Source organism: Oenanthe melanoleuca, chromosome 5 (genome assembly GCF_029582105.1).
Source record: "Oenanthe melanoleuca isolate GR-GAL-2019-014 chromosome 5, OMel1.0, whole genome shotgun sequence".
Classification (NCBI taxonomy): Eukaryota; Metazoa; Chordata; class Aves; order Passeriformes; family Muscicapidae; genus Oenanthe; species Oenanthe melanoleuca.
In genome coordinates this window covers 46,491,288-46,511,540 of record NC_079339.1, presented here as the reverse complement: position 1 = coordinate 46,511,540, position 20,253 = coordinate 46,491,288, and the positions used below count along the sequence as shown (strand labels likewise).

At 36.3% G+C, this 20,253-nt stretch overlaps 1 protein-coding gene across 1 annotated transcript in view; it reads left to right on the top strand.

The window, feature by feature from the left end:
- The window catches only part of DICER1 (dicer 1, ribonuclease III), a 61,959-nt gene extending 45,281 nt beyond the window's left edge, over positions 1-16,678 (top strand). Inside the window, exons 23-29 of the mRNA XM_056492462.1 lie at positions 153-936; positions 2,311-2,466; positions 5,547-6,429; positions 8,441-8,709; positions 11,217-11,379; positions 11,476-11,551; positions 11,846-16,678. Coding sequence (XP_056348437.1) covers positions 153-936; positions 2,311-2,466; positions 5,547-6,429; positions 8,441-8,709; positions 11,217-11,379; positions 11,476-11,551; positions 11,846-12,011 — 2,497 coding nt within the window. The 3' untranslated portion in view covers positions 12,012-16,678. The remainder of the gene's footprint in view (positions 1-152; positions 937-2,310; positions 2,467-5,546; positions 6,430-8,440; positions 8,710-11,216; positions 11,380-11,475; positions 11,552-11,845) is intronic.
- Positions 16,679-20,253: the final 3,575 nt, after the last annotated feature.

Sequence of the window (20,253 nt, the reverse complement as noted above, 5' to 3'; positions counted from 1 at the left end):
AAATACTTGATTGTGAGAGGTGAAGTTACATGTTGCAGTTGCTATTCTTTTCAGAAGAAGGCTGTGGCTCTTGTAAATATGTGTGTGCATGTAGAGTCTTCTTGTCTTCTGCTAATATTTTTTGTTAACAAACTTCCTTTTTGTCTTTACAGATATCCTAACTTGGACTTTGGATGGAAAAAATCTATTGACAGCAAGTCCTTCATCTCTCTTCCTAACTCCTCTGTAGTAGAGAATGAAAATTACTGTAAGCACAGCACAATTGTAGTCCCTGAAAATGCTGCACATCAAGGTGCTAATAAAACCTCTTCTGCAGAAAACCATGACCAAATGTCTGTGAGTTACAGAACATTGCTCAATGAGTCACCCAGTAAACTCCAAATTGATGTCTCGGTAGAACTTGCAGCAATTAATGGTGTTTCTTATAATAAAAATCTTGCCAATGGCAATTGTGATTTAGTTAACAGAGACTTTTGCCAAGGAAATCAGCTGAATTACTGCAGGCAGGAAATACCTGTACAACCAACTACCTCATATCCCATTCAGAATTTATACAACAGTGAGAACCAGCCCAAGCCCAGCAATGAATGTACTCTACCGAGTAATAAATACCTTGATGGAAATGCTAACAGATCTACCTCAGATGGATGCCCCATAATGGCAGTGACCACCAGTACTTCAAAAGCTATTAATCTTTCAAAAGACAGAGCAGATTCTGAAAAGAGCCCTTGCAGTGGGTACTCCTCAAAAACTCTCGGTCCTAATCCTGGTCTCATTCTTCAAGCTTTGACTCTTTCAAATGCTAGTGATGGATTTAACCTGGAGCGGCTGGAGATGCTTGGTGATTCATTTTTAAAGCATGCCATCACTACATACTTGTTTTGCACTTACCCTGATGCTCACGAGGGACGGCTGTCCTACATGAGAAGCAAAAAGGTGAGTAGTAACAATCCAGTCATACTATGTAAAAGACATGCTGTAACAAGCCATATGTATGAAATTTTTGCTGGAAGGTTGAATGGGAACAGGCTGATTTAATTCCACAGCTTTGTTCATTATTCATTGAGTATCATGCATATTAGGAATAAAAATACAAGACCGTGGGCTTAGTATTGCCGTAACTGTGATTGATTGTTTTCTTCAGTTCAGTTTGAAATCTAAACTAGCTGTTTACAAACTTAAGAAAGGACAGGATTGAACAAAACTAAAAGTTCTGGGTTAGTCAGAACGTTTGGTGCACTGAACCTCTAGAACTGTATTGAGTAGAAGCTCTTTAACAGCAGTGCTTGAATGGATTGAATTAGCAGCACAGAGCCTTAGGTTGCAGCTTTACTTGACCTTTCCTTTGCATCCTCAAGACGATACTTCCCTTGAAATTTTATCATCTTAATTAAAAATGAAACAACAAAAAATCCTTACAGAACTGTTGAAACAAAACTTGTGAAAGTATTTTAGAATTAATGTAAACAGTGAGGAGCTGAGTCTTCAGTTCTGCTGCTGCTAGAATAATCAGCCATGAAAACTTCTGTTTATGTTTTCTTCCACATGATGTGGTAATTTCAATTAAATTCCAAGGCACTGATTGTCTGCCTCTAATAAAATGCAGCACTCTCTGAAAAGGAAATTATTGTATAGTTTAATCTTGGAAAATAAGGTGGGCTAAATGAGTCGTACTGTTTAAATAAGTGATTGAATATTCAAGTTCAAATTTCAAGACTTTAAAACATGCGAAGTGCATTTAAACAGAAAAACAGAAGATCAGTGGTTGATAATTTAAAAGGAGAAGGAAATATATTTGTATCTGAGAATGTTTTTTCCCCTTCCCTTTAAAATACTTAAAATCATTTTAGAGGCTATCAAAATAACGTGGGTTATGACTTAAAACAGTTCCATATAACACTTATTAACACTTTCTACTGCCACGGTTTGGGTCAGTCTATCTATAAGTAAAACTTTTCATTCCAAATGTAGTCTGAATGATGATTATTTATATTGGTAATAAATGACACTAGTTCTATTTGCTGTTGTTTTTAAAGTAGCAATCAGTTTGTTTTGTGAGGAGAATGTAATATAGTAAATTTCTTTTACTGAAACAGTCACACCTAATATGCTTGGCCTCAGAAAGAAAAAAGAGGAAGATGTGTATCTTGCTCTGAGTTGGTTCTACTGTATTACAAAAGTATTATGAACTCCCCTTTGAGAGTTGGAGAAAATGCATAATAATACAAGATCCAACTTGACATGTGACATTTTTTTGCTCCTTTTATGTAAATGTATGTCTAAAGGTTTAACAGAGTGTTCTTCTTAAAGGTCAGCAACTGTAACTTGTATCGCCTTGGAAAAAAGAAAGGACTGCCAAGTCGCATGGTGGTGTCGATTTTTGATCCCCCAGTCAACTGGCTTCCTCCTGGCTACATAGTAAATCAGGACAAGAGCAACACTGACAAGTGGGAGAAAGATGAAATGGTATGAATTTATTTAACTATGTCGATGAGTAGTTATTTGTGTGTCTGTATTCTTTCACCCCTGCCTCATCCCACCACCCCCAGTTACTTTGCTGCTTTCAGCAAAGAAAAGGTAAGTCCATATATTTATTTTCTTTCTAAAACTTCTCTGTAAGAAAATGAGAGGAAAAACTGATTCTAACCAGAACCTGAAGTAAGGAAATTTATTGCATATCATCCAGTATTGAGTGTAGATATTAATGGAGAAGCAAAGAAGAAAAGCTTTTCTGATGATATTTAGCCAGCTCCCAGGACTTTTTCAGAAGTTTCTGTTGGATATTTTAAATGGTATTATCATCACTACTTTAGCTGTAATGTATTCAGGTGGAATACTGTCTGCTTTTTAATAAATAAAGAGTTCACCTTTATAGAATATATGAAAAAGTGTTGGTGTTTCTCATAGTGCTGATGCAGATTGAAGAGTAGAACTGGCTTGAGATAGTGTTCAGTATTGATGACTGAAAGCTGCTTCTCATGTCAAGTGCAGTGCTGGCTTAAGCACCCTCACTGTCTTATCAAAGGCTTCACAATGACAAATCTTAATGAGGAAAGGTTCACACTATTTTCTGGCATTTTAAGAGTAGAAGGATGTGCAGAAATAGCAGCGATTGTAGCAGTCAGTGACGTGGCATTGAAGGGTTTCAGGCTGGTTTGGAGTTTAGGGGAAGGAGGTGGAAGGACTTCTCTGTTCTGAGGACCACACTCAGACTGTAGAACCACCAGAGGGCACATGAGAGTATTGTTAGGTGGATGTGCTGTGCAAATAAATGTTTATTGCAGAATAAAACAACCTGATTATTGTGGTTCTGTACTGTGCCAAGATTTCATTTCAGAGAGACTTCCTGCTATACCTTTCTGGCAAACAAGATAGTACGTTTGGGACTGGAGCTAATGGTTGGTTTTTAAAAGGTTTCAGTTTTCCACAACATTTCAGTGGCCTTTTCCTCTGTGATAGTCACTGTTTATTTGTAAATAAAACACGTGGTTTCAGACCAAAATGCAAAGAGTGATGCAACTAAATAGTGAGGGTGGGGGGGTTGTGCAAGGTAGATATTTTGCTTTCTTGGATGTAAATTTAATTCTCCATCCATGGGCTGATGGTCTATAGCTGAAAATATGACAAATTACTACTAGAGCATAGTAATCAAACTTTTCTATATGTCAGGCTTTATTAAGGGGAAGAATCTTTCTTCATTCATTTTATCAAATGGCTGCTTTCCAAAAGAGCTTTTAAAAAAAGCACTTAAAATATATTTTGCATCACCTTTTAATTGGCAATAACTTCCTGAAAATTAGTCAGGTATTATTTAGGAGAAAAGTCATTCTGGGTTTCATTGTTGATTTATTTTTTAAATGCAAATGACAAAAGAATTAATGATCAGAATTGCTTTCTGTTTCTTTTAGCCACTGCTCATGCTTATCCCTTAGAATTTTTTTTCTAATGTATGAGAAGTAATGTACAGACAATGTTAGGATAGTTCATGTAGCTGTCCTGCTAGTTACAATTACATTTTAAGAAACTTGTGAATGAAACCACAATAAAACTTCATAATTTGTTCCATCTTTGTAAAAACAGATCCCAAAATCTGTTTTGGAGCATCCATATAGACATGTCTTATTCAGAGACTTTCTAAATTTCAGTAGCAAATGTGATGGGTGGTATGTAACAAGAAAAAAGCTGCACTTGTCCTTGTTGGGACTGGTTAAATTAATCTTAAGTTTTATACTACTACAAGTATCAATAACAAGTATAAATAACTAAAATAACTCCCTTAAATCCAGTTTTGATATCTCTGATCTGTTTAAGTTATAGAAGTCCCTTCTGTGTGTGTGTGAGAAAAGTAATTACAGCAGCAGGAATTCTTTCAGCAGAATGCCTCAGCTAAGAACTTTTATAGCTACATTTTTTTTTCTCTGCTCTGATTACTAAACTTGAGTTTTAAGAGCTGCCTGGTGCCCCTTACAGCTGCCACCTCTGGATGTGGGTGTGCATTTTGCCCAAAGGGAAGCATCCCCCCATGGTAGCATCTGGGTCAGAGATTTGCAAGATTTAGTGACTGAGCCCTACAATATGACATGCATAGGGTCAGGGCAAATAAGGCTGTTTCACTTGATTCAAAATGCTGTTGGCTTTCAGGACCCAGTCCAGAAAAGTGCTTTGAATCTGATCTTGCTCCTGTCAAATTCAGTGGCAGAATTCCTACTGCCATCAGTGTTGCTGTGTTGAGCCTGTTAATAGTCCTTTTGATGTTAGGAAGACTACCAATGCATTTAGCTAATATGTTTAAGTGCTTTCCTGGATAGGGGCCATGGTAAATTGTAAAGAATTATATAGTTTGGGAATAGTTGTGTTCAATTTGTAATTTATGTCAGTCCATGCCAATTTGTTCAATGTGAAGAGGGAAAAGACATAAGACATAATTAATTTTGCTGTTGTGGGTGCCTAAGTATTAGAAAATTGATGACAATTTTGCCTTTTATTAGTTTGGGCTAGAAGTATAGCCAGTAAAAAAAACCTGAAAAAAAACCCACTAAATGCATTTTCCATATAGAAAGATGTTGAAAAAAAAATCTTCAAAACTGCATTGATTCAGCATTTGTAATAGCCTTACTTAGCAGCTTGAGAGAAGAATGTACCTGGAACTTCCTTTTACAGAATTTGTTAATTTAGAATTTTCTGTTGTTTGCTTTGGTGTGCAACTGTATAATATTTAATGGATATAAAGTTCATTGTGTGTGCCTCACATTCAAGTACAAGCACAGGTTTCTATGAAATGCATGTGCTAGGTGTAGAACACATGGTTAGTAACAAAGGTTAGTAAAAAAGAGTTTGTATTCCAGGACAATTATTCCAGTCCTTATGTAAGTTGAAGTTGTATTGTGCATCTGATCAGACAGTCTACTTAGGGACATAAATAAATCTGAATTATTATTAGGAGATACTTCTTAAGTCCTGCTTTTCTGATCTTTTTGCAGTAAAAGTATCTCATTTCCTTCTTCAGCACTTTTTTTTTTTTTTTTTTTTTTTGTGTTCTTTCATAGGCAAAGGAAAACATGTTGGCTAATGGTAAACTTGATGATTATAATGATGATGAAGAGAACGAAGACCTAATGTGGAGGTTGCCCAAGGAAGAAACAGACTTTGAAGATGATTTTCTGGAGTATGATCAGGAGCATATCAAATTCATTGATAATATGTTAATGGGATCAGGCGCTTTTGTGAAGAAAATTTCACTCTCACACTTTTCAACCACTGATTCAAACTATGAATGGAAAGCACCCAAAAAGTCATCCATGGGTAATGTTCAGTGTTCATCAGATTTTGATGATTTTGACTATAGCTCTTGGGATGCTATGTGCTATCTGGATCCTAGCAAGGCTGTTGAAGAGGATGATTTTGTAGTGGGCTTCTGGAATCCATCAGAAGAAAACTGTGGTGTTGATGCAGGAAAGCAGTCCATCTCCTATGACTTGCATACAGAGCAGTGTATTGCTGACAAGAGCATTGCAGACTGCGTGGAAGCCCTGTTGGGCTGCTATCTGACCAGCTGTGGTGAAAGAGCTGCTCAGCTTTTCCTGTGTTCGTTGGGGCTGAAGGTGCTCCCTGTAATTAAAAAGACTGATTGGGAAGGCACTCCATCTCCTACCAGAGAGAACTGTAACAGTGAGGAGAAAAATCTTTCACCAAATTCTATTTCTGCTTCTGTAGCTAATTCAGAGCCTTCTCTGTGTAAAGACCTGGAGTATGGCTGTTTGAAGATTCCACCAAGGTGTATGTTTGATCACCCAGATGCTGAAAAAACCCTTAATCACCTTATTTCTGGTTTTGAAAACTTTGAGAAGAAAATAAATTACAGTTTTAAGAACAAGGCTTATCTTCTTCAGGCATTTACTCATGCCTCTTACCATTATAATACCATTACTGGTAAGTTGTTTCAAAAAGCTCTAGTTTTTTCTCCATGTTGCAAAAGCAAGAGAAGTAGTATCTTGTGTTCCTATATATGGTCTTTTTTTTTAGACATTACATGTTACAATAGTCTTGGAATACATTATTTTAAAAAATATTATTTTGTTCACTGTTTGGAGGGGAATACTTGCTCAGTTTATCTCAGTGATTATTTAGATTTTGATTTGATGCAGATAAAGTATATTTACTGAGGCCTCACCAAGTTTTGAGAAACAGCATCAGTGATAAATGCTCTATCACTAGCTGTGTATGACTGACGTTAGATCCTCATTTAATGGAAATAAGTTCTTGTAGAACTCTGGAAAATTGCCATGTACTTCAGGAAATAGCAGTCATATTTTCCAAATATATTTAGCAGATTTGTTCTGTAATTGAATCCCAAGAATTACACTTTGTCTGTACTTCTGAGTATGAACTGTAGACTACAGCTTTTATTAGCTGGATAGTCTACTGGAGTGCAGAATGTGGAAACTTCCCTTTGAAGCTGTGAATTCAAAGTCTTAATTTAAGTCTAGGCATTTTATTGAGTAAATATTTAAAACCAAAATTTGAAGTAATTGACTAAATCAGACTAAATATTGGTTTCAGATTAACATTTAATGTTTCTGTACACAATGTCATATTTCTGCAATCTTTAATTGCTCTTGCTTATATTAATTAATGTAATATTTGTTCATTCTAAAACGTGCATATTTTCCTACAATAATATGCAATCAAAAGCAAACCATGGTAAAATTCCAACCCTACTTTTAGTGATTGGTGAATGTCTTTGCAATCAGCAGTCTGAATTTTTCCCCATAGGGGAAAAATTGGGCCCTTGTTCCAAGGAGAGATAAAGCTCTGCTTCCATTAAAGAAATAAGTAATTTTGAAATGCTTCTACATTGAGAAACAGTTTTGACAAAACACAGAAGTGCTCCTTTGGTTTTTCCTTGTAGGGGATATTACCCACATACATATTTACTTTTTACAAATATTTTACAAAACGTATTGAAAGTAAATTATTCCTTCATTCTTAGACATACATAAATATATATAAATATATATAATATAAATATATATACACACTACTTGAGGCATAGTGTCTGGTTAAAATTACATTGTTGAAACTGTAGGAAAACTTTTTATTTCATTTTCTCTTTACCAAGTGAGACAACTGTGAATATCTGTTGCCTGTGACTTTTTCTCTTTAAGGAGTAGCTAACAGTTGAGATCTGGCAGTGTCTTAGATTCAGCTGCTGTAAAAGCAACTTAATGCTAGTCAGTTCACTCTCATGGAACTTCTTTAGTGGTTTGTCTTCTTCTTTCTCAGCCTACCTGTATTTGCATTCAAGAGAGTTTTTGCTTTTGTTTGTGTTCTGAAAAAGATGTTCTTAGCTCTCTGTTCCCATGGCCCCTGTCAATTGCCAAAAATCAAAGGCTTGACAATTTTAATTTCCAGTGTAAAAGACATATCCTAAATAGGGATCTTTGTTGAAGGTGTCTTAACACAAATCAGACAAAAAAACCTCAGATTTTAGTTTTAAGTGCTCTTAATACATTGATTTTTTTATTAGTTGTTCTTACTTTATTTTTTTTTTTAACTGTTACATTTTTCAGATCAGCCTGCTGGCAGAATCTCTTAAACTTACTTTTTGATATTTCTCAGCACATGAAGGTCTTGAGTAAAAACATTAATTGATTATAAACAACTGTTTTTCTAGCTGCCAGATTAATATTTTGTTCAAAATTAACTTTATTATTAGATATAGCCCCGGCTTTCCTGATTTCTCCTTTTTAGTATTTCATTAGCAATCTTTTTAAGCACAGGGATACTTCTTTTAAAAAGCAGATTGTCTTCTCTGAGCATTGGTTAGTCTGTGGAATTTACATGGCACTGTACCAAACTTCTTACCCAGAAAGCCTGGAAAGGATGTGTGTGTTAAACTTAATTGTGGTGTTGTACATTCTTTTATTTCCAATGCTTTAAGATTGTTACCAGCGCTTAGAATTCCTGGGAGATGCAATTTTGGACTACCTCATAACCAAGCACCTTTATGAAGACCCACGGCAACACTCTCCAGGAGTTCTTACTGACCTACGATCTGCTCTAGTCAATAATACCATTTTTGCATCATTAGCTGTAAAGTATGACTACCACAAGTACTTCAAAGCTGTCTCTCCTGAACTGTTTCATGTTATTGATGACTTTGTGCAGTTTCAAATGGAAAAGAATGAAATGCAAGGAATGGATTCTGAGGTTAGTGGAAGTAGAAGAAATATGTTTAGTATCTGATTTGAAGCATGTCACTGGATTTCTTAGCATTTTTGTAATGTTTTATGCACACAGCAGCCAAAGAAGCAGGCTCTCAGTACTAAAAGGATGTAATATGCAAAGTAAAATACAGCCTTCAGAAAGTATAAAATCAATTAGAATTTACAAAAATTAATTAATTTGAAAGCCATTTGCCTCTAGGTTTTTCTATGGTACTTGATTTTAGTTGTAGTGTTGCTCTTGTGTTGTTGGAACAATGTGGGACACACTTAGCTTGCTGCTTTCACCAATTGATAGGAAGCACTACTACAACATGAAATTGTGGTGAAGTTACTGAATCATGTAGTGCTGACTCAGGATAGGGTATCCATACAACACGATGAACAAAGCTACCATGGCACAATGCTGGAGTTATTAAATGTAGTGCACTGACAAGAGATTTCTGAGGTTTTTTTATTGTCTCTACTGGAGGAGATGATACTGCCCTATACTCAAGTAAGTCTGACATGCTGCTAAAGGCATTCTGCTAGCCAGGGAAACTTTATATTCATCTTTCAAGTAAGCCACTTGAAAAATAGTTTCACTGAAGACCTGCAAACACAGGTCATATTTTGTGCTGTGCAGGAAAGCTGATGATAATGAACCTCTCTATTCTGGAGAATGTGGTAAAAGTAATTTATTTACATAATCTGGTTAGGACGACTGTGAGAGAAAGGACCTTGTGAGTCAAGTTCTAATAAGTATCTGGAAGAGATGGACTTCTCATAATCCTTCTTAAAAAGTGTTACCCAGAAGATGTCCTTAACAATTTGTCTTCTGAAAGACTGACCAATCTCTTAAAAAATACTCTGACAACATGCCAGTACTAAATAAGCATGCTATTTTTGTATTTAGTAATTTTTTTTTTCTGATAGACAGTTTAAAACTTAAGGAGTAAAAATATTTCAGTCACATGTGTTCACAGCCCTTGCATTCTGTTGCAGATTGAAAACTGTGTTTTAAGGGAAAAATGGTTGAATAAGAATTTGTCACTGAAGTTTAGATAATATAAATTACCTTAGAGAATTAAACTCTTCTCTTGTTTTCTCCAAAATATGAGTGAAAAGGCTAGGAATTTGTTTTCATAGCTTACAGTGTTGCTTTTTGCTTTGTTCAGTTTTTGCAAGTATGCAAAAAGAAACTTTCACCAAAGTTGCGACCAAATAGTGTGATAGCTGTTTCAAATAAAATCCTTGTTTCACTCTCCCTACGCCTGCTCCCTATCTTGGTCTGGCACTGAATTACTGAAACTCTTATTTCATCGCTTAATGTAAGAGTCTTTGTTTCTGCAGTTCATGCCAGCTAGACTGGTTTCCATGTGTGTCTCCACGTCATCTGCTTTTCTGTTTTTTCAAATCTCACTCATGAAACATCTGTCCCTTGCCTTACAGCTCTTAGTTTCTCTCCTGTTATTTCAGTATAATGCAAAAGTGCTTCAGTTTACACTTGGTATGAAATACCCTATTCAAAACAGTTGAACTTGGTTTTTAATGTCAGAATTCCCATTTGTATTGCTGTATGTGTCAGGTCTGACTACTTGTGTGATTTGCCTCAGGTAGAAATATTGGGTGGAACACATTTATGAAGTATTATGGTCACTCTTAAGAAGACTGAATTGGATTTTAACTCCAAATGGAGTGAGAGGGTAGCTGCTGGGGGAGAAGACTGGCAGAAACTTATTTCTCTTCAGGTTGAGTAGCATAATGGTCAAAATCTTTGTTTTCAAGTTAGGAAGTTTTTTTTGTGTTAGGCAAATGCATATTACATGTTTAAAGTATTTTAGTAAAGGATTAGATTAGCTCAAGACCTTTAAGACGTACACTGAGTGTTTATTTTTGATAATGAGAACAGATCATTGTCTTAAATTGGTAGCATAGAAGAATACACTGCTTGCTGTACTTAAACACCTAAATTTGTCTGTTAGCTCAGCCTGGTGGTGGTGTTTTTCAGTTATTAATGTCTTACCTTGCTAGTGCTTGTTTCATGCTTGTCTTTAGGGGTAAGTAAGGTGAGATACATGCAACTTTCATCTAGAGACTAGTCTTAAGAGATTTTAAAAGTCTCTTTTTAGGAGATATATAATGAGTGAACTCTTCCTTTGTTATAGGTAGCTTTCCAGTATTAACTGACCCGTGGTGAAATCCTACAGAATTACCACAAAAGGAATTCGCAAAGTGTGAAAATTCCCTGTACACAATGGTGTTTGGGATTTTTTTTTTTTTCCATACTTGAAAAATGTCGTAACCAGCAACTTGGTTTCACTGGGGAATAGAGCAACAGTTTTGCTGTGGAAAGTTGTCAGTTAAAAACTTAAAGGAAGCATCACAGGATGTAGGATGTAAGAGGGTTTACATTTCTGAAGATCTTTTGTTTTACTGTAAGTGAAGCAATCGTTTCTCTCTTTTCCCCTCCCCTTCTGTCTCCCCACCCTTGTCTTTTTTAATTGCCAACAGCTCAGAAGATCTGAAGAAGATGAAGAAAAAGAGGAAGACATTGAAGTACCAAAGGCCATGGGGGATATATTTGAGTCCCTTGCTGGTGCCATTTATATGGATAGTGGAATGTCTTTGGAAATGGTTTGGCAAGTGTACTATCCAATGATGAGGCCACTAATAGGTATTGCCAGCTTTCAAAAAATTACTAATAATTAAGTGCCATCTGCTGTGAAACGAACAAAACTAAATTTTGTTCTTCACTTTTTCTTCCAAATAGAAAAATTTTCTGCTAATGTGCCCCGTTCCCCAGTGCGAGAGCTGCTGGAAATGGAGCCAGAGACAGCCAAATTTAGGTAAGAATATGCTTTCTTCCATACACACTGACAAAAAGTGTTTCTAAACTGTGCTTTATGAACTATAGAGAATTTTTATATGTCACAAAGTACTTGTAATTTCTTTTGCACTAAGCAGCTAACCTAATCATCATTGTGTCCACTGTTCTTTTTTTTCCTTGCATAGCTTTCTGAGAAATGTAATGATTTCTGTTTAATTTTACTGCTTTAACTTCTGTAGAAAAAAGAATGTAGGTTTCTTATTTCACATTACCTTGCCTTGGCAGTAAGTAATTCTTGTGTATATTTTTGCAGTCCTGCGGAAAGAACTTACGATGGAAAGGTCAGAGTTACAGTGGAAGTTGTAGGAAAGGGAAAGTTTAAAGGTGTTGGCAGAAGCTACAGGATTGCCAAATCTGCAGCAGCAAGAAGAGCACTACGAAGCCTCAAAGCAAATCAACCTCAGGTCCCAAACAGCTGAGACTCCTCTTAAAAGCAAATGAAATGGGGAAAAAAATAACATAGAAATAAAGCAAATTTTTTAAAAAAAGTTGATGTTGAGAGGAACAAATTGGAAGACAGAATTTAAAGTTTGTTTGATAACAGAATAGATAACAAAACATTTAACATGTATAAAATTTTGGAACTAATTGTAGTTATAGTTTTTTGCGCAAACACAATCTTGTCTTCTTTCCTCACTTCTGCTTTGTTTAATCACGAGAGTGCTTTAATGATGACATTTAGCAAGTGTTCAGAATAATTGTTGTCAGGTCTTTTTGGTTTACTTTTCTTGTCAGTACAGCTTTGCTTAGTATTAGAAGGCCAGGGAGCTTATGCCTAATGCAGTTGCTAGATTTATATATATAGTAATCTTGGAATTCTTCAATCTGTGCACTAGTGCCAGTCATAAAGCAGTTGATAAACTGTACTGGATGATTGGGTATAAGAAAGATTAAGTGTGCCAGTATTCTCCTTTTTATTTTCTTTTTTTTTTTTTTTCTCTCCGTCATCTTTTTACATTAAGATGGCATTCCCAATCATTATTGCACTTATTTGGTAGGGACAGATTTTAATTGAAATGGCTGGCATACTGGTAGAGTGAAACTTCGGTTTCCTTATGCCACACACAGTCTTGCATAAAAAAAAGGTTCTTGCCTTAAAAATAAATAAACCCTCATTAATAATCTTTAATTTCTGATCTTTTTTGGAACAAACTGTTTTACATTCCCTTCATTTTCTTATGCATTTTACAATGATACAGCTCTATATTTACAGTACAACTCATTACTATAGCTGTGACTTATTACAGGATTATAATAGAAATTATATTCATATATATGTAATTAGGTTATTTTTAACAATTCTGAGGAGGTGGTTAGTCTACAGTTTTTTTTATACCATAAATGAAATATGGTCTTTGGCTAAAATTCCAATTTTACACAAACCTGCAAGCAAGCTAGATAGTTCCAATACTGGAAACAGCAACAAATAATTGCACAGTGCAAACTGTCACTAACAAAATAACCTTAGACATATCACACCTAAGATATGCTGCAGATTTTATAGTCAATTGGTTACGTATTTAACAAACAGAGCACCTTTACACTTAGAGATATTTCCACGTAAATTTCTTACTGTACTTTTCAGAGTTGCATGCATATTTCATCTACCAAAGCTGTGCTGTTAAATAACATGAAAGTTGATGTTTGAGATATAACTGCCGTACTTTTGATACATCTGTGATTTAGGTCCTTAATTTAGAGAAACTAGCTCATTGGTGTTTTGGTCTACTGGGAACGTGGGGGGAAATCATACTTGTATATTTTAGGCTTTGCCTATACTTCTTTAATTAGAGTTTTGTAGGCACTCTTCACTTAAATACCTCAGTTCTTTTTTTCTCTTCTTTTCCTTTTTATTTTTGCATGCATTGGGTTTTTTTCTGTTTTGGTGCTATGTTTATATATTATGCTTGAAATTTTAATTTTTTGCACTGTAACTATAATACCTCTTAATTTACCTTTTAAAAAAAGCTGTGGGTCTTGTATTCCCACCAGTATCAGTAGAGGTTTGCTGCAATTTTGCCCTGTTAATTATGCTTGAAGTTTGAGAAAGCAGAGCAAGGTGTTTTAACGTTTTCCAGCACAATAGTTTGAACTTGATGCTGTGTCTTATGAACTAAATTACAAATACTGTATTTCCTGCTTTTAAACCCTATTTCTTTCCTCACAAATGCACACTAAAACAAAACAAAAACTGTCAGCTCTTGCTTTCTTAACAAAAAAAAAAAAAAATAAATAAATGCCTTAGTGACAAGGGGCAGACATTAAGCTTTTCTGAAATACAGTTTTCAAAAATTCATCTATTTGCTATCTGAGTCACTTTCCAGCCTGTGAAAATGACTTGTATTTGAAAGCTGCTTGTTATAGGAGTCAAACCAAGAATTAAAATACTAGCTTATAAAAAAGTATAGTATTTGTTTGGTACTTCAGTCATGAAAGAAAGTGTAAGAACTGCAAGTGGAGATGGTGTAGTGATACGGAACAATAAAAACATGCAGTCCAAATTCTCAAATGTAAATTGCTTTGCATTAGTTGCTTAAAAAAACTGAAAAAAAAAAAAAAAAAAAAAGGTCACTGATTTAAGCTATTTGCTCTTTGTGGTAGGACTGAAGTTTTGTAGTGAAAATTCATGATTACTGATGTCAACAATTCTGTGTTTCTGGCCAGACATCAATCAGCAGATTAAATCAGACCATCTAGAAAGTCTTAAGTAGTTTTAATTACATTATGAAAAGCTAAAATTTCAGTTATTTTTTGAATGCCTAAAATTCTTAGTGATTGTTACAAGGTTATAGATTCTCAGGGGTTTCAGATAATTGTTAGCAGTGAAGTGGTTATGGAGTGCTTGGGTGCAGACAAAATCAGCTGAACCTAGTCTGTGTTTCAGAACAGTTTAATGATCACTTTGTTACTAGATGAAGCGTGTGAATTGGACATCTGAAATGTGTAGTGGCTGACTATAAAGTAGTTTCTGCTGCTGATGCATTTTTAAATGTGTTCTAAATGCCGCGATTTTTTCCAGTGTGACCTCATTGAAATACATTTATCCTTTGAGGCTGAAAATCCATATTAGTTTTCATGTTATACATCTGTGTGTTTTACCCTACAGTTGATATGATTTTGATACTGGACAGTGTATGCTATTAAAGACCTAAATCTGATCATTTGAAGGTTGGGACAGAAATCACTTGACATGCTATAAGCACAAGTGTGAGTGGACTGTTGCAGCCCATCTTCAAAAGCAACCACACAGGCTCACCATAAATAGTGTGGGGGTTAATTGGCATGAACCTTGGGGTTTTTTATCTAAGTCCTGTTATACTGTACTTTAAACAGTCCTCCTAACTATGCTGCGTTTTTATTTTTATGGCTTTTTTTTGCGCTGTTCTGTTCATGTAGCACAAATAAGCATTGCACTTGGTACCATGCTTTACCTCATTTCAAGGAAAAAATGCTTAACAGAGAGGAAAAATGTGGTTTGGCCTTGCTGCTGTTCTGATTTAATGACTTTGAAAAAGATAGTTTTTAATGCCTGCAATGTGTCATTTACTTGCACAACTTAAATAGGTCATTTGTAACGTCTGTGGCATTTTTACTGTACGTGGAAAAATACAACAAAGATGTGTAACAACTCTTGATTGTATTTTAAAGCTATTATTTTTCTACTTCATCATTTTACTGTTATGTGAAGTAATTAAAATTAGAATGACCTCTGACTGACACTCCAGTAATTATCTCTGAACAAACCAACATTTTACACGTATAATGTAATTTTTGGGAGAAGCCGACCCCTAGTAATTTGGTCAACCTCAACTAAATCTGTCCAGTTGGAATACTGAGTGTCCAGTAGTGACTTCTGAAGTGTTTGTTCAGCATGATGCTGCTAAAGTCCATACAAAAAAAGCCTACTATTTTTAATTCTCATTACACAATAGTATGTTGCAACTGCCGAGTACAGAACTTGAACAAGAACCAGTTTGGGTGCTGGGGAGGAATATAGTGATGGCCCAGGGATGGGGTGCTGGATCCTCAGCTGGTGCAAATTGATGTATCATTTTAGTCAGTGAAACTGCATTCATTTACATACCTGAAGATTTTGTGCTTGTATGTATGTTGCAGAGTTTGTTTTCCTCCTTGTGAGCAGATACAGAACCATCAACTGGAAAATGTGGGAGGTTTATGTTACTGCATATGACATAACATATGCTACATATTCTATGCATTTATCTGTACAGAAAATGAATTCTTTCTATCCCAGTCACAGCAGCACACACAATCCAAAAATGACAAATAGCATTGTGGTCTGCTGTGATACTGCACTTGCCTCTGACAGTATTCTGGGTTTGTTTTGGATGGGGTTCCCCATGAACACATTCTCATGGAAAGCTCTGTATTTTTTATATTAATGAAGCAAGAAGCGTTTTGATTTTTGGTACTTAATTACTGACATTGATCCTTTTTCAATTGCTCTTATATTCAAGAAGTTAATTTCTTTACTTTCATATTAGATTTCAAACTTACTTAAACACTACAGTTCATGACCATCAAATGTAATCTAAATATCAGCTGTAACTCAATATGAATTATGTTAGCAAATATCTAGAGGTCATTGTAGTATACTCCACTAGCAGTTAAAATTAACTTCTATCAAATTCTAACTACAATTCTTAAAAATTATTTTCATCCAATAAAGTCTTTGGGGTTTTCCCTCTTTTATTTGAATGGCAACCACAGACTACTTTAATTGCTTTGTAGATGCACTCAGAATTTACTGCAGCAGCAAGTTGGGGAGAAAAATGTTTGTGAACAATAATTGGAAATTGCAGGCATTTTTATTGTAAATAGTGTGACTGAAAAGATGGTTAAAATCAAGTAGAAAAAATAACAAATATAATTTGATGGACAATAAAATATTTACCATCACATGCTGCAGCTGTCTTTAAGGGACATAAAATGTAATTCATTCATACTGTAATCATGCTGCAGAAGTTTGCAATCTGCACCTTATGGATCACAATTACCTTTAATAGTTTTTTGTAATAATTGTAGCTGAGTATATCTCCAATAAAGTTATGGTCTGTTCACCTTGTATTGTTGTTATGCTTTTTTTTTTAAATTCCTGGTAATATCTCCATAAATCTTCTAGAGTTTACCAAAAAATTGCAGTTCAGTCTAAATTTTTTAAAAATTGTGAAAACATTTGTGAAAACAATATTTCTTCACCTTGTTTAAAGGCAAGTCTGCTTGTCTCCTTCCTCTGATGAATGAACTGTCTTCAGAGCTATGTGAAGACTCTTAAGGGACACTCAGGTTAAAAATGATGGTGTATGTGGTACAATTTGGTCTCTGCAAAATGTCTGTTGTAGCTGGGAGGCCCCAGAGCACAAGGGTTCTGGAACACGGGTTTGCATGACTGACACATGTTTTAAGAATAATATGTTAGTATGAGCTAATAGTCTCAGCATTAATAACATCAATTTCATTGTTTTTCTGTTTGTTTCCTGTTAGTATTTGGCTTATCCTGAATATTGGCAGTGTGTTTGTAGAATGTTCTGACTGGCACAATAGTGTCATGTATATTTTATGGAGACCAGTCAGACCTGCCAGACAAAGATCAGAAGTCTTCCTTTCTGAAAAACTTCACCATGTAGCAGTCACTTACTTGGCATCTGCACTGAGCATCTTTTACTACATGTTTTGTCTTAAGTTATAGAGAAAAGCTTGCTGGGCTGCTGGTAGGCATGATGTTAGCTTTTTCTGGGATTTGGAAAAGGGGCCTTTAAGGGTAAGGCCCTCCAGTGTGTAGGCTAGTCAGGATGGCAACACAGCCCCCTCCTTCCCAGTTCTAGCAAGTGAGTCAAATCAGTAAACTTCTGATGAGGAGGTGATGTTTAAGAAGTGACCAGCACTGATGCACCCCTACAAAAACATTGTCCCAGGAGACTTTACTTACTAGTACTGTGAGCATCCTGAAGTTTAGAGTTGAGCTTTTCTTGGCAGATTTCCTCATGTCACCAGAGATTTTAAACTTCATTGCTTTGTGTCACCAATCTCCACTTGGTTTATGAGATCCTCTCTACTGACAAGCAGCAAATCAAGAAGGGCATCTTTCTGAGTTGGCTCACCTAGGACCTGTTTTCATAAAGTCATCCAGGTTTTTTAGAAATCTTCTGGTCTGTGTTGTTGAAGTTCCTGTAAGGACAAGGGGAGTTGACTTTGTTCCTCAAAGAATAATTTGTCATTGCCATCATCCTGACTTGGAGGTCCATTAGAGACTCCCACAATGACATCCACAGTTATTTGTTTGCTTCTTGATTCTTACCCAGATGCTCTCAACTGTGCCATTGCCAGGTGTGGTCTCCATACGTTCTACCCCTTCTGTTACCTACAGTATCACGCCCTGCCTGCCCCTCCTGAAGAGCCTAGAGCCCTCCAACAGGGCAACTCCTGTCACAGGACTCATCCCACCAGTTTTCACTTATGCCAATGATGTCAAATCTCTGGGACTGTGCCAAAGCCTTGAGTTCCTCATTTGCTCCTCCTGGCGTGTGCATTAGTGTAGAAACATTTCAGTTGTCATGCAGTTCAGCCAGTGCCTGGTGAAGCAGATTGAAAGATCCCATTAGTGCTTGTTTCCTCAAGTTCTGGCACATCATCCAGTCACCACTGCTGAGCCTGGTTTTACCCCTTTCCCCCTTCAATGCCAGTTTAAAGCTCTGCTATTTGTCCTTCTGACAATCCTCAGTGCTCACCCTATAGGAATTCAAGGGAGAACACACGTCTATCTGAGGGAGAGTCTACAGGTACTGGTTTCTCATTTCCTTATTACAAGAAAAAACATGTTTTGTGATATCAAATTGAAGGGAGAACACACCTGTATCTGAGGAAGAGTCTACAGGTACTAGTTTCTCATCTCGTTAATACAAGAAAAAACGTGTTTCATGATGGCATCAGTTAAAATAAGATGTATTTGGTTAGCTCTTTAATCTCAAGTAAAATCTTACAAAAAAAAAAAAGGAGTTTGAAAACTGAGGAGAGTTAATTTTGGACAATGCTTGTCCTGAAAAGAGGCAGTAACAAAGCTATCATAACTTCAAATCCAGAAACAGAGAGGAGTGGTTTTGGTGTATGTATGGGCTTCCCTTAACACTGCTGCCAGAGTCCAGGTGCAGCAGATTTCCTTAGAGGAAAACTCCATGTCAGTGGACACAGGCAGTACTGACATGTAAGCACATTTTATTTTCCTCATAGCAGTGATTAGGTCTTTCCTTATTGTAGAATGTGAACAATAATTTCATTTTGGTGAGCAAAATAACTGAGAACCTTCCCAGTTTTATGGAAACGGTATCATTTACTTTGCTGCTTAACCATCTCCACTTACCTGGCTTATGCTGTATTTTTAACATTACTTTTTATGTGTATTTTATTGGAAATCTCATGCTAGCTTTTAAATTGAAGTAATTTTCTTCTGTTAGCTTGAAAATTTCCTGTAGTTCTGAGTTCCTGTCTGGCTCTCACTGATGTCACTGGGAAGACATGGGGTCTGTCCACATGGGGTCTGTAACTTGTGTGTATTTGAATTTAACACAAAAGTCCTTCAGACATGATAAGTGTAAATTCCAGATGTCAAGCAAAAGGTGAGAAACACAGGGATGTGCAAAGGCAGCCTCTGCTGTTCTGCTTCTATTTTTTCAGGCTTTTAAATTAAATGTGGCACATTCACTAGCTGCCTACTTCTGAGATAATCCAGTCTCTTCTCCCAGGTAACAAGTGACAGGACTAGAGGATATATCCTTGAGTTCTGCAGGTTGTTGGATATTAGGAAAAATTTATTTACTGAAAGAGTGGTCAGGCACTGGAGCAGGCTGCTCAGGGAATTGGTAAAATCACCATCCCTGGAAGTGTTCAAAAGGCATGTGGATGTTGCACTTGAGGACATGGTTTTGTGGTGAACACAGTGGTGCTGGGTTCATGATTGGACTTAATGATCTTAGATCTTTTTTACCCTAAAAAACTCAATGATTCTGTGATGATTCTCCTTCATGAGTGCCCTCTGCAGACAGCACTGGGGCTACCTTCCATCCATTTCTCTGCTGTCAGTGGAGCTGCAGGGCACCATTTGGTTTTCCTGCCCAGAGATCACCCTTTCAAAAGGAGGTGAGTTGAATGAGAAGCAGGTCCCTTCCTCCCTAACCTCGGGATGGCACTCAGCTGATGACATGGATCTCACACAGTAGCCTGAAGCTGCAAGTGTTCTTCGAGGGAAACTGATGGAACAAGGAGAAAATAAGATTTCATCAGAGTGCAGCATGGCCAGGGAATCATCTGTTATTTCAGGATCACTCTCATCTCTTGCCAAGGTGAGGATGATCCTCTCTTTACAGCCACTTGGCCTGAAGCAGGGGAGATGAGCTGCTACAGCTTTTCCAGCATTTTTAATAAACTGGTGCTAAGTACCTAACTGAGGCACTGAGTTCATGAGGAGACTGCAGGATCACCAGTCCAGTTCTCAACTATATATTCCCTTTAAAAAGCAATTCTCATGTACTTGAGTGGCACTTTCACATCACTTTTGGGGTGAGGCTTTTAACTTTACTTAGTTTCTCATCTATACAGCAACATGGAGAGAAGAGCAGTGCAGTTTGTGTGTGTTGCCTGTCTCAC